The sequence below is a fragment of the Oryzias latipes genome, chromosome 22 (assembly GCF_053564925.1).
Source record: "Oryzias latipes strain Hd-rR chromosome 22, Olatipes_Hd-rR_3.1".
In the NCBI taxonomy this organism is placed as follows: domain Eukaryota; kingdom Metazoa; phylum Chordata; class Actinopteri; order Beloniformes; family Adrianichthyidae; genus Oryzias; species Oryzias latipes.
In genome coordinates this window covers 29679617-29693143 of record NC_136258.1, presented here as the reverse complement: position 1 = coordinate 29693143, position 13527 = coordinate 29679617, and the positions used below count along the sequence as shown (strand labels likewise).

At 43.3% G+C, this 13527-nt stretch overlaps 2 protein-coding genes and 2 long non-coding RNA genes across 5 annotated transcripts in view; 2 read left to right on the top strand and 2 right to left on the bottom strand.

The window, feature by feature from the left end:
* The first annotated feature begins 34 nt into the window (after positions 1-34).
* LOC144989147 (uncharacterized) lies at positions 35-4216 on the top strand. The gene is made up of 2 exons (XR_013653297.1): positions 35-109; positions 3027-4216. It is a non-coding gene; the product is annotated as an uncharacterized LOC144989147 (long non-coding RNA).
* On the bottom strand, positions 1842-7190 carry LOC101156615 (putative deoxyribonuclease TATDN3). Of its 2 annotated transcripts, none has more exons than XM_011490031.3 (10): positions 7010-7190; positions 6901-6933; positions 6746-6819; positions 6581-6665; positions 5892-5954; positions 5709-5818; positions 4103-4158; positions 3881-3993; positions 3658-3738; positions 1842-2348 (listed from the first exon to the last, which is right to left on the bottom strand). In XM_011490031.3, exons 1-10 carry the CDS (start codon positions 7061-7063, stop codon positions 2205-2207), a joined length of 813 nt encoding a protein of 270 aa, XP_011488333.1. In that variant the 5' UTR covers positions 7064-7190; the 3' UTR covers positions 1842-2204. The 2 variants fall into 2 exon arrangements, with proteins under 2 accessions (XP_011488333.1, XP_004082107.1); XM_004082059.4 differs by having other exon boundaries at positions 3658-3735.
* Positions 7191-7522: 332 nt separating this feature from the next.
* fuca2 (alpha-L-fucosidase 2) lies at positions 7523-12215 on the top strand. The gene is made up of 7 exons (XM_004082061.4): positions 7523-7707; positions 8714-8901; positions 8971-9310; positions 10188-10398; positions 10745-10935; positions 11559-11667; positions 11738-12215. The coding sequence occupies exons 1-7, from the start codon at positions 7523-7525 to the stop codon at positions 11873-11875; spliced, it is 1362 nt and encodes a 453-aa protein (XP_004082109.1). The 3' UTR covers positions 11876-12215.
* LOC144989145 (uncharacterized) overlaps positions 12099-13527 on the bottom strand; it is a 6722-nt gene continuing 5293 nt past the window's right edge. Inside the window, exons 2-3 of the long non-coding RNA XR_013653296.1 lie at positions 12274-12411; positions 12099-12182 (exon numbers count right to left, since the gene is read on the bottom strand). This is a non-coding gene — a long non-coding RNA (uncharacterized LOC144989145). The remainder of the gene's footprint in view (positions 12183-12273; positions 12412-13527) is intronic.

Below are 13527 nucleotides of genomic sequence, written 5' to 3'. Positions count from 1 at the left end.
CGAACTTCCCGCCCATTTTCCTCAGTCACGTGGTGGTTCATGTGGTTTGTAAACAGCAGGAGCTGCAGCTGGGGGGTGTTCCAGGAAGCAGGTTCTGCTAGCTCCCACGGTAAGTTTGAGGCTAAGGAAGTTGATAACCTCAGCTTTCGGTTCCAGAAATGGAGGTATGTTTCAGGGTATGTCAAGTTGCCATAGCAACTCATGCTCTGAACATAACCTGGTCTGGAGCTGGTTTAGTTGAAGGTTAGTTTGTTTTCAGAGAGGTGAAGCAGCATGGCGTGTCCATTTGAAGATGATTTAGTGGATGAAGAAGCTCAGATAATACTTTTTCCACCATGAGAGGGTGATAAGACCACATATGGATGTTGGAAAGAGAAACTTTATACTTTGATCTAACTTAATTATTTGCTTCAGTTAAGATAAATCTTTTTTTTTGTTAAGTCATCTTAAAAATAACACGTAGTTTAAGACATTTATTTTACTTTTATTCAAATTAATTCAAATAAGTAGGTGTAACTTTGGTGCTGCTGTTAGATCGGCACCGCAAGGGATTCTGGGATACCATTCCCTTTGCCTGTCTGGACGGATTTGGGTTTAAGTGTGGCTTTTTGACCAAATGTGTTTAGTTGTTTAGCTGTTTTACTGTGTTTTGTTGAGTTATTTTGTCCTATGTTTAATTGTTTCTGCACCATGAGTGAGAGGGAGGGAGAGGAAGATGAGTTTAGTTAGCACTTCTACCACACTTTACTGTAATGACAATGTTGGAAAATTCCTAAGTGAATGAATGCACTGAGCGCATATTGTTTCGTTTTTTTTTATTGTTATACAAATGAGCATATCCGCCGGCTCAAACTTAGACATATGAGAGTTCAAGAATTATAATTAATTAACCCTTGTGCTATCTTAGATGACCCCCCCCCCCCCCTTCCATTGATGTGTTCTCCCTACCATGACAAAGGTGGATAAAGGTGGAAAGATTTCCTGTAATCCATGGACACCAGTGAAGATCACAAATCATTGAAGAAAAAAGGTTCAGAGCACTGTCTAGTGGGTCTAGATGACCCACCTCCCAATGGTAAAGTGCCTAGGATAGCACAAGGGTTACAATGGAAAAAATATTAATTGAATTGGAGTAATATGACATTTAGTTAGATAAATATGTAAATTTGAGTTGTATAAACAATTATTGAGTTTTTTAGACGTAAGAAATTACGTTGAAAAAATTTATATGTAATAGAAGTATTTCATTTAAGTTAGCAAAATTGGATAAGTTATAAGTTTATATATATATATATATATATATATATATATATATATATATATATATGCATCACAATGAAAATAGAAATGAGATAGAAACTCGTGCGTTTTACTTTGTCCGTTATTTTTCTCCAAGCAGAAACTCTTTCTTTTGATGATGCAGCCGTGTTACTTTTTTGATGGACGTATAATCTTCATACGCCATCATTAAAATCTCAGACTCCGTCTCACTGAAGTATAGCGCTCTCTTTTGTTCTCCACGGGTTTCCATGGCGACTCCTTAAATCGGCGATCCATTGAGAATGTCTTTATGTACCTGCTGTGCACGAGCATTAACCCAGGGTTAGCAAGTCCAGCGTAATTATGCCAACTCATATCCGGTCTGTTGGATCCAAAATACTCAGAGTAATCAAGTTCAGGCGGATTTCAGCCAGAGTTCAGGCTTAAAGTCAGGCTAGTTTAAACGGGCCTTCTGGAATACCCCCAAGAAATGGTCTGACAACCCTGATAAACATTTTAACCTCCAAAATCTGAACGTTAGACCAAACGAAGACATCTGAACTTAATGATGTTTCCTCTGCCAGAATTAAAAAATAGTTTATTGATTCTTTTACAGCATTCTTACAGGGTCCTAACAACTTTTAAATAACAACATAACACCAAAGCATCTGGTGGTAGCTCCTCCCACAGGCGTCTGGGGTGTCAAGTACATATTTGGACAGGCGTTTGAGGGACGTCAAAAGAGCGGCGCCAGACGTACAAAGTCGTGTCCGGTGTGAGAGCAGCTCCAGTCATGTATGTGGATTCCTGTGTTCTAACGATCGTCTTCAGGACTCACATCTGATCTTTACAGAAGCCGTCACATGAAAACACTCACTTCCTGTTTGAGTTCAATCAGCACCAATCTGGTGTTTTTAATGAGAACAGATCAAAAACACGGGAGGTCAGCGTGCGAGGGCGGGCTTCATCTTGGGGAAGAGCCGCAGCGCGTTTTGAGTAGTGACCTCCATGACCTTCTGCAGCGACACGCCTTTGACTTGACTGACATACTCGGCAGAGATTCTGATGTTTCTGGGCTCGTTTCTGACCTGAAACGAGAAAAGACGAGGAATGAAAACCAAGAAGAGGAACAGAATCGAGCTGAGAAACGACAGAGACTCTGACCTTCACTCCACTGGAAACAAGCAAAAAACTTCATTCACACAAACACGATCGACGTTTGTGAAGCCAAGCTTCAACCGCCTTCTGGACTTCAAAAGGTCACAGAACAAAATAACCGAACAGAAAAACGTTTACCAAACCAGCTGACACGAAAACACAGATTGATTTTTCTAGATTTATTTGTAGATATTTCTAAATTTATTTTAGATCTTTCTAGATTTATTTGTAGGTTTTTTTAGATATCTTTTTTTTTATCTTTCTGTATTTATTTTTGATTTTTCTAGATTTATTTTATCTTTCTAGATTTAATTTTTTTTTTATCTTTCTAGATTTATTTATTTTTTATCTTTAATATTTATTTTAGATCTTTCTTGATTTATCCGTTTTTTTATTTTTCTAGATTTATCTTTTGATTTTTCTGGACTTTTTTTTTTTATAATCTTTCTAGATTTATTTTAGATCTTACTAGATTTATTTGTTCTTTCCAGATTTATTTATTCTAGATTTATTTGTAGATCTTACTGGATTTATTTTTTATTTTTCTATATTTATTTTTCTTTGGGACAAATCCAGAACCGTGCTCAGATGAGCTTTCACACCTGCAGAACCAGGAGGACCATCAGAGGAAAGGACACCTGACCAGACCTGAAATTGGATTAAAGTCAGATTAGGATCCATGTGGATGATGTGGATCCAACCTGGATCAGGACCTGCCAGACTGGATCTTCCCTCACTGACCTGTTGTCAGAAATCGTGTTTGAATGTAATCTTTTTTTTTGTTGCTGAATCGGTTTATTATCCAGATCCGCAGTAATTTTGTTTCAGTCAGTTTAAAGTCATTTAACCCTTGTGCTATCTTAGATGACACCCCCCCACCCCCCTCCATTGAGGTGTTCTCCCTACCATGACAAAGGTGGATAAAGGTGGAAAGATTTCATGTAATCCATGGACACCAGTGAAGATCACAAATCATTGAAGAAAAAAGGTTCAGAGCTCTGTCTAGTGGGTCTAGATGACCCAACATTAAAGTGCCTAGGATAGAACAAGGGTCACATGAGATTTCTTTTAAATGATTGATTATAAACACGATTACTTGTTTGTTGATCAATAGTTAAAAAGACAAACAACCCAGAGATCATTTTGGTCAGACTTCCTCCCGTCTTCTTTCAGCTGTCTTAACACCAATCAGCAGAATTTCTTTTTTCCAACTGAATTTCATTGAAAAATCTTCCTCACCTGCTTTTCTGGACCGAGAGCCGGAGAATCCGTTTCCAGGCAGATGTTTTCAAGCGGCAGCTGTTTCACCAGTTTCTGCTTCTTGGTAGAAAAACAAAACAAACCTTAATCATTAAAGTTTGGTGCCGTGATCCCATGAATGTTCACGAACATCAGAGCAGCGGGACTTCACAGAAGACGTTCCTGAAGAACTGAATCCGGAGGAACCTCTGCTCACATCTACCTGCTCACTCCGTACGATGGACGGAGGGATGGAGAAGAAAAATCCGGCCTTCACGCCCTCCATAGCCACAGAAGGTCTGCCATCGAAAGCGTGAAGAAGCGCTTTTTCCACCCCTAGTGGCAGAACAGGAAACTGCAGTTTTAAACGTCAGATGTCATGAAAGGCGAACGACCTGCTGACCCTCCGGTCACAGGGCGGACACTCTACCACAGGGCCGCACACCTTCCTCCTTCAGCAGCTGGATGGTGGGTCTTCCTGCAGATCTTGAGTGAACATTTCTTTTAACAAAAAGAAGAGAAAAAACGTGCATCAATAAAAACAACGTTAAAGTATGAACATTTAGAGACGTCGGTTCTCCAAAACAACTCGGTTTCTGCAGAACCGGAAGCTTCCTTGGTTTGAGAAGAACTTTGGTGACAAACCAGGAATCTTTAAATGAACTGAAACTTTTACTCTGGAACCGGGACAACAGGAAGAGCTAAAGCATCCACAAAATAAGAGTTTCTAGAAACACACTAATTTGAACTCAGTTCAAACCAACAGTAAGACTTTAAAAAGTGAAGACAAATGAGATAAAAATGAAACTGAATCATTTGTTTATAGTAATGTTGGTTTTCACAAATATTTCTGCAAAGTATCTGTGTCAAAAAGGTGCTTTTATTCTGGAGGAGATCTTTTTCTTTCTTTTCCTTTCAGCGTTTTTTTCAGAAAGGGAGCAGAAATCCAGAATCTAGTGTTTCAAGGAGACACAGCTCCTTTCCGCTGAAAAGTCAGGACTGGACCTGAATCCTTCACTAATCCCAGAGCAGACTCTGACCTTTCACCCTAATCTGGAGGGAGGCAGACTATATTTGGTTAAACCGTAAAACATCGAGAGGAAACAAATCTCTTTATGAAAAGGGAATTTCTAAAAAGTTCCTATTTAAATGTTTGGATGGGAATCAGAACATTCCTTCAGTGGCCAGCAGGGGTGCTACAGAGCACACCAAAAATCACGTGACAAGTGATGTGATGACGTCGTTATCTGAGATTCAGGATAAGAGGAGTTGGCTACAGACACGTTTGAATTACTTTAACATCCATGTGGTTCAGACGGGTGGATCTCAAATGGAAAACATCTTCCTATGCCACCTTAAGCATAGGTGTAAAACAGCTGAAATCAAATTATCGGTGTAAAAAAGATCCCAACTCTTAAAAATTTTAAGTTAAGTTTTCCAACAAACACATAAATATTTGTAAAAAAAAAAAAAAAGGAATGAGAAAAAAATGCTAAACATGAAAGTCAAAAAGAGAAGCTGAATCCTGATAAACTAAATATGATGATGCAACAGATGAAAGCTAAATTACATCCAAAGCAGCTGAAAACGTGTAAAACAGTAAAAAAAAAAACGTAAAGTAAAAAAAAGGATTCCCAAAAAAATGGAGAGCAAGAAATTCCTCATTTATGACCACGTTCTACATCATAGACCATCAGAAAATCTGTTCTGCATCATGTAAAATGAGAGCCGCTGAGACAGCAGAAAATAAAGTGTAATGAGGCTGAAAAAGATGTGAACTGCAAAGTGGAAGAAGATGGAGGGATGATTTAAAAAGCAAAAATCTCTGAAGAAGCAAAGTTACAAGAATGATTGACAGCAGCAGTTCAACCAGCTGGATTTCAGGAGTGCGTTTCCACCACTAGAGGGCAGAGTGAGAGCGTGTTGAAGAGTGATGCTGCAGCAGAACTCAGGTGTGCTGCTGTCACACTGCTGCCGTGAGTTCAGCAGGTACACAGACGTTCCTCAGCTCAAACATCAGGACACGTCTTCTGCTTTCCGTTGGGACTCACAGAGGGAGATCCAGCCGCTTGGCCAGCTGAGCTTGTTGAACGAGGACCTTCCTCTGAACGTCCTTATCGCTCTCACCGCTGACAAATCTGGGAGTGAAATCCAAGCCCACCTGCATCAGAGACGTTAAAGTGTCAGAACAGAAGCTGGGATCTTAAACCAGTGGTTTCTGATGTAAACTTCACCTCTCCTATAGCAACAAGCTGGTCTTTGTAGTTCTCAATGACGGGCAGCGCAGCAGCAAGATCCTGCAAAACAAAGACGTCCTTCTGCAGCAACACTCACGCCTGCTGTGAGGGTTTCAGGGTCTCCTCTGTTCAAATGTACGTGGATTTAACACACAGTCATGTATGGACGTCCTCAGCCCTTCAGAACCGCTTCATGACTGACACTAGGGCTGCACGATATGAGGGACACCTGCCATTTGCAATATCTGTGATCAATGTTAGCGATGAATGAAAAAATAGCAAAATAACCAAAAACAGCATTTCCATTTCACTGCGACAGTTAAATTTAAATAAGAGTCAATATAACCTAAATTATATACAATATGACCCTCGTCTACATAAGATGTTAAAATCTAACATAAAAGTCCATCCCATTCATCAAATGCATTTATTTGATTCATTAAATACTTCAAGCTGCCATAATTTTGTTTCACCACATCTAAGGTAACCATTTACCTCAATTTCACCGACTTTTGCGATATGCATATTGCACAGCTCGATAACCATAAAGCTGCGGTATATTGTGCCGCATAACTGAGATGCTTAAAACTGAAGCAGATGTGGTCGTTTTCATTATTTGGCTGGTTTGTGTCCGTAAAGAAGCGGATGGTTTTGGGGGTGAACTCCTCTGTCAAAGCAGAACTCACCTGCATAGAAGCTCCTCTCTGCTGCTGTGCAGAAACTGCCTGAACAGGATGGACCCCTAAAGCCGGGAAGATAAAGCCTGGGAACCTGCAGGGATGGAAACACCTGGATTAATGCGGACTATCGGAGCGCACCGTTTATTCCCAACCCTGTCAACGTCTCTGCACCTCTGACACAGCTCAATAATCTTATCAAACTCTCCCACGTGTTCAGCAACGGCCAACACCGCCAACAGTCCCGCCTGCACGGAAATGAACGAGCTGTGTTAGATTCACACAAACAAACACAAGACAACAAATCTCTGTCTGAGCGCTTTTCTCACCTTCTTCGCGTTCTCGATGACCTCTTCTATGTCCTAAACCGAACACGGACAACATTTATGCCTCTCAAAATGCAAACTATTAACTTAAATCACGCATTTTCTCTCCTACCTCATCGAAATCTCTTGCAGAAATGTGACAGTGACAGTCGACGTAGCCCGGCATGTTTACGTTTGTCTTCTTCTTTGACCCGTCTGCGTTCAAGCGGCTTCGCTGCTCTCTGCTGCCCTCTACTGGCTGCAACTTTTCGTTTCATAACTGTCTAAATTGAGTCAACAGTTGCTTAAACAAACAGAAAATATAATATTTGTATTTATCAGTTTAGTTTACATGCATTTAAGTTGTTTTTGGTATTTTTTACGTTTTTCAAATGTTCGTTGTCTGAAGAAGAAAACTGCGCATGCGCAACAAAATCACTTTCCAGTGGCATAGTAACTAGTGACGTTTAGTAAATGGTCGAATTTTTCTTCGATTTGATTGGTTGAATCTCAGCAGTCTCGTTTCAGGAAGTTTTTTGTTTTGACTTTTTTAACACCCCTTTATTTGTCATGTGACAGAAGCAGGTGTTTGTCTTCCACATCATATGACGGGGAAGCCGGAACTTTCTGCACTGTTCGCATCGGAATGGGCGCTTTTCCCGCTGTCCTCGCGCTGCTGCTGCTGCCGCTGTTGACCTACAGCAGGTACCAGCCCACCTGGGAGTCCATTGATTCCCGCCCGCTGCCGGGCTGGTACGACCAGGCGAAGTTCGGCATCTTCATCCACTGGGGGGTTTTCTCTGTGCCCAGCTTCGGCAGCGAGTGGTTCTGGTGAGTGGTTCCGGTTCTGAGCAGAGCCGCTCTCGCGTAGTTCGGGGAGGCTTCGGCCCCAACTAAGATCCACCTGGTGACCCACCGGAGGAAAACCATGATAGAGAAACCAGGTCAGAGCCTTAAAAAGCTTCGGGACAGACGATGGAGATTTTCAAAATTAAATACTCAAAAAACGATGTCGGAAATACAGTGAAATATGCTGAAAAAAACTGAAATTGAGCTTTTAAAAATCAGAAAGCTGAAGTGAAACTAAATAATGCTGATGAATTGAATGACTGAAAATAAATAGCAAAAAGTGCAAAACTATCTTATTGCATCATAGTTGTAAAACATCATATTGTTCAGCCAAAGGGAAGGCAATTTAAAGTTTTTATCTACATTTTTGTTATAACTAACATTTGAAACCAAAAGACTCAATGATTTTTATCTGTGAGTCAACAGTTTTGCCATTGAAATCTAAATAAAAACAGCATCATTTAGCCTTCTTTAGCTAAAAGGAGGTTATAACCACTTTAAATCTGAATATGATCCTTCACACACTGGCAGTTATGCTGCAGCTCTGGAAGATCTGAACTTCCTGCAGGAGGACGGTAGACTCCGCCCACATTGTTGTGTTTCCAGTTCAGTCTTATGATCAGGTGAACATTCAGGTTTGCAGTGGTTAAAACTTTCCTTTGGTGTCAGAATTCATTTGTGACGTAACTGCAATGGTGAGGGAATTTTGTATCCAGACTTTCCTTCTTTATTCTGAAGCATAATTATTGGTTGTTTTAAGTCTGAGTCACCCCTACGGGGGGGGGGTTTGACTCGTCGACTCGGGTTCTGTTAGTTCTTGGGCTGTCTGGGTTCATGGAGGGGCTACATCTTAAAAGGGGCGCAGGTGCGTCTTCCAGTTCTGGCTCATATGGCCACAGGGACATCACGAAAATGGACCGTACCATTTTTGTTCGTGCATCGTTGTGACTCCTTCAGTCACAGGAACTAAGGTGCTTTTGTTCTGCAGGTACTACTGGCAGAAACAGAAGCAGCCGGCGTATGTGGACTTCATGCAGAAGAACTATCCTCCAGACTTCAAGTATCAAGACTTTGCATCGTCCTTTACCGCCGAGTTCTTCAATGCTAAAGAGTGGACGGACATCTTAGCATCTTCAGGAGCAAAGTACATCGTTCTGACCACCAAACACCATGAAGGTAGGTCAAGGAGGCGCCGCCGACCGTCCTGACGGTTCCTGTCATGCAGGGTTTGTTTGTCTTTCCCAGGTTTCACGCTCTGGGGCTCCAAAGTCTCCTGGAACTGGAACGCCGTGGACGTGGGGCCAAAACGAGACCTGGTGGATGAGATTGCGAGCGCCGTTCGTGCTCAGGGCGACATGCGTTTGGGGCTGTACCACTCTCTGTTTGAGTGGTTCAACCCGCTCTTTGAGCTGGACGCCGCCAACCTCTTCACCACCAACTTCTTCCCCACCAGCAAATCCCTGCCAGAGCTTTACGAGCTGGTGGTGAAGTACAAACCGGAGGTGCTGTGGTCCGACGGCGACGGGGATGCTCCCGCCAAGTACTGGAACAGCACGGGCTTCTTGGCGTGGCTCTACAACGACAGGTGAGGTCCAGGTGATGCAGCTGAGAGTCTACTCACACCAGACAATCAGAACCAGAGCACGATGTTCTGCATCCTCCAGAGACCACAGTACTCTGCCATTTAGATCTTCCACCAGTGTCTGTCTTTAGAGATGTTAGCTGTTTGGTTTTTAACACGGTGGGCGGGGCTACGTCCCTGAGCTTTTAGTGGCATGATCTGGAGCACCTCTGTAAGCCGGCCTCGGTACGGTTCACTTAACCGTGTCTGAGTTCAGACCGGACCGATCACAGCAGACAAACCGACTGGACTTGAGGGTCAGACGGGACCGGGTACAGATATTCTGTGTATCAGACTGTTGCAGGCGGGCTGGTTCTGTGGTTGGCACAAGGCTGGACCCTCTGGCTACTGTGGCAGAGAGAAGGACACTCAAAAAACTATCGGGTATCCTGGACAATGCCACCCACCCTCTGCACACGACCATCAGTAGCCAGAGAAGCACCTTCAGCAAGAGGCTGCTCCTCCCAAGGTGCAGCACTAATAGACTGAGGAACTCCTTTGTCCCCCGGGCCATCAAACTCTTTAACCACCACTTAGGAGGGGGGAGTGGGACAGAAAGGAAAGGGCCTTGATTGACTTTCTTAAATGCTGTTTTGCAGAAATGTAAACTGTCTTTACTGTTTTTACTTTTCTGATTATTTCTAATAGTGCTGTATGTGATGGAGATGTCAATTTCCATGCGGGAACCTCCCAAATGGACAAATAAAGTTCTCTCTCTCTCTCTCACTCACTCACTCACTCACTCACTCACTCACTCACTCACTCACTCACTCACTCACTCACTCACTCACTCACTCACTCACTCACTCACTCACTCACTCTCTCTACTGACTCCCGACAGTCCTGTACGAGACACGGTGGTGACAAACGACCGCTGGGGCCAAGGCTCCATCTGCACCCACGGCGGCTACTACACCTGCTCCGACCGCTACCAGCCCGGACACCTGCTGAAGCACAAGTGGGAGAACTGCATGACCATCGACACAAAGTCCTGGGGCTACCGGCGCAACGCTGCTCTGAAGGACTACCTGAGCACAGAGCAGCTGGTGGGGGTGAGGGTCCCGCCTTTCTGTCTGCTTTGGTTGTTTTTAAGGTTTGATTTGGACGCCAGGCGGTGGTTTTCATGCTTTTGAAGTCAGTCACCTTGAAAGACGGTCACCTGCCTTCAGCGCCATCTGCTGGCAGGAACCACCACCAGCACAACCGGCCAATCGGATCCCAGTTTCTGGAATGTTTCCTTTGTAAAAACAAGATCTGTTTTGTCTCAACAGTTGCTTTTTTTGTTAAACACACTAAAAAACTATTTATCTAAAGAAAACTGCTGAAAAGTAGACGTGAACAAAAGTGGCGTTCTGCAGCTTCAGGCTGTAAGCGGCATTTGTTTGTGGCCCGCGGCAGACTCTGGTGGAGACCGTGTCCTGTGGCGGGAACCTGCTCATGAACATCGGGCCCACGCACGATGGCAGGATCGCTCCGATCTTCGAGGAGCGCCTGAGGCAGATGGGTCAGTGGCTGAAGGTGAACGGCGAGGGCATCTACAACACAACGGCGTGGCGAGCACAGAACGACAGCGTCACGCCTCACTTGTGGTGAGTCCGGTGTGGGTGGAGTCTGCTTCAGTCAAATATGAGGCGTTGTTATGCATTTCTATGCTTTTAATGAAAGCGTCCTGTCAGCATTTCCCTTCGGGGGTCGCCACAGCCAATCAGCTTTCACTGATTCTCACAGGCGGTTTGGCAGAGATTTTCACGCCGGATGCCCTTCCTGACACGACCCTGCTTTATCCGGGCTGGGGACCGGTTCAGGGAGACCCGGACTCGGGCCCATAAGCATTAGCATGAAGGGTCTTACCCAAAGACCCTCACTGAATGAAGCTCATCGCGCCCCCTGGGTGGGAATCGAACGCTGATTTCCTACTGAGCCAGCCAGCTGCGTTTGTCATTAACAAAGTATTAAATAAGTATTAAAATAAATAAAGAGGAATTATGCATTGATTTTGGATCCTAGATTGATTAAATTATTGTGTATTCACTTGTACTGTAGATGACTCCGCCCACCTAATTAACATACTCATGTATCTCTCCTTCTTTGTTGATTTGTTTCTGCTTCCAAAGCAATGAACCCAGTTTGTTGTTTTCTGCTCTTATTTTGAAAAACAGTGTAATCCCAGATTAGGCCATAAATCCTGACGAGCGCTGGTTCTGTTTTGCAGGTACACCTACCGGCCTCAGGAGAAGACGGTCTTCGCCGTTTTACTGCAGTGGCCCGATAAAGGCTCCGTGGTTCTGACGGAGCCTGTGGCGGTGGCGGGCGTGACGAAGGTAAGGCGGAGCACACCTGAGCTCCTCCTCCTCGGGTTCACGTCAGTGTGGTTCTTGTCTCCTGGAACAGGTGGAGCTCCTGGGTTTCGGGGTTCTGCAGTGGCAGGCCATGAAGCCCAGCGGCCTGCTGGTCGCTCTGCCCTCGCTGTCCGTCAGCCAGATGCCCTGTCAGTGGGCCTGGACCCTCAAGCTGACCGGCGCCACCTAAAGGACGGCCGCGCCATCACGCCAGATCGGAAAGTTGGCTTTCAAAGGGCTTAAAATACCAACACTAAAAGGGGCTCGGTTTTATTTTTTTACCGAAATAAAAAAAAATTTGCTTCAAACTCTGAAGAAATCTAGTTTTCTCGTCCATAATAGTTATAAATTACCTTTTTTATTTTGGAATTTTTCAGTGTAATGCATCACATTTGAGGAAATGAAACATGTATGTTTTGAATAAAATGATTATGTTTTAATGATTCAAATATGATTTTATAATATGTGCTTTGGCTTTATGTCGTTTTTTTCCTTGTCTGTCGAAGGAAAATAGACAAATTCAAAACTCAGTCATGAATCCTGTCGTCATTATCATCATCTTCTTCTTCCAGGTTACATGTTACTTACATGTTTATCCGTTTGGGTTGTTTCTCGTGTTGTAACGATGGAATCACATCACGTGTCTTGGTCTTAATCTATGGTGTCAATTCAGCGCCTAAAGAATTGCGCATCAAAACGGTAAAACCGCGCATCAAAACCCCAAATCTGAGAATCAAAATGCATAAATTGAGAACCAAAACCTATAATTTGCAACCAAAGGCTATAACCCAAAGCACAGTCATATTTCTCAGTTGCCCATTTGTTTTCTCGCCATTCTGAAATCCTGTTTTTGAGTTGCAGTTTTATTTTGAAATTGTCTTTTTGAGTCGTGCTTTTATTTTTTGCGGTTTTGATTCTACAACCTGTCGACACGTAAAAACAGCGACGCGTCAGTCAAGGGGAGGGGAGGCGGGACATCCCCACATCCAGAAGCTCATTGGCTACTGAATAACACAGAGTCTTACGTCAACATACCAGTTTCAAAGGATGAGTCCTTCATGTTTTTCAAATATTTTACTATATTAAATGATCAAACGTGAACTTTATGTAACCGGAGGACGCCAGCTCAGTCAGATGAGGAGCTCCACCAGTAGCTGCTAGTAAAAAAAGAAAGACGATGTATGAAAAACTATCACCATGTGACTGTTAAGATGGCGCTGGGGTGGCTGGTTCGCCGTTTAGCTCTGCTCAGTTTATTGTATAATATTTTGTTTTTTACTATTTTCACGAGGACCATCGACTCTCTTCTGGTGTATAATTGCGAGGAGTTGTTAAACATTAGAATAAACTATGACTCATGCATACTTTACAACAGTGTTTTTCAACCTTTTTTGACCCGCGGCACACTTTAACCTTGACAAAAATCCCGCAGCACACCAGCATCCCAAAAAAAAAAAAAAAGCAGAAATTCATGCTCTGTATTGATCGACAGCCACCCCCCCACCCCCCACCGCAATCTCACGTGGATTTTTGTGATAATTGTGGCAGAAAAAGCAGGAAGTTGCGGCTGTTTTTTCTAAGAGATGAAATAAAAGTTAAATTAGAAAATTTAGAAACTGTTTGTTTGTTGTGGTTTCAAGACGTTTCACAAGGTCGACTCATTATGCGCTGTCCCTTTAAGCCAATGCATCATGGGAGATGTAGTGTGAAAACGGCCGAAAAAGGGCAGAAAGACTCGCGTCTCTGAGCTTCATTGTTTTGTTAACTTGTTCCACGGTCTGACACCAGACTCTGTGGAAAGCTACACCGCTAAAGACGAGCTTTAGCTGGTATTTACATTAG

Coding starts and splice junctions, on each gene's coding strand:
- LOC101156615 (XM_011490031.3), bottom strand. CDS start 7,063: ATGCCGGGCTACGTCGACTGTCACTGTCACATTTCTGCAAGAGATTTC. Junction 6,934..7,009: donor CTGCAAGAGATTTCGATGAG/GTAGGAGAGAAA, acceptor TGTTCGGTTTAG/GACATAGAAGAGGTCATCGA. Junction 2,349..3,657: donor CTCTCGGTCCAGAAAAGCAG/GTGAGGAAGATT, acceptor TTCTCGTTTCAG/GTCAGAAACGAGCCCAGAAA.
- fuca2 (XM_004082061.4), top strand. CDS start 7,523: ATGGGCGCTTTTCCCGCTGTCCTCGCGCTGCTGCTGCTGCCGCTGTTG. Junction 7,708..8,713: donor TTCGGCAGCGAGTGGTTCTG/GTGAGTGGTTCC, acceptor TTTGTTCTGCAG/GTACTACTGGCAGAAACAGA. Junction 10,399..10,744: donor GCACAGAGCAGCTGGTGGGG/GTGAGGGTCCCG, acceptor GGCCCGCGGCAG/ACTCTGGTGGAGACCGTGTC.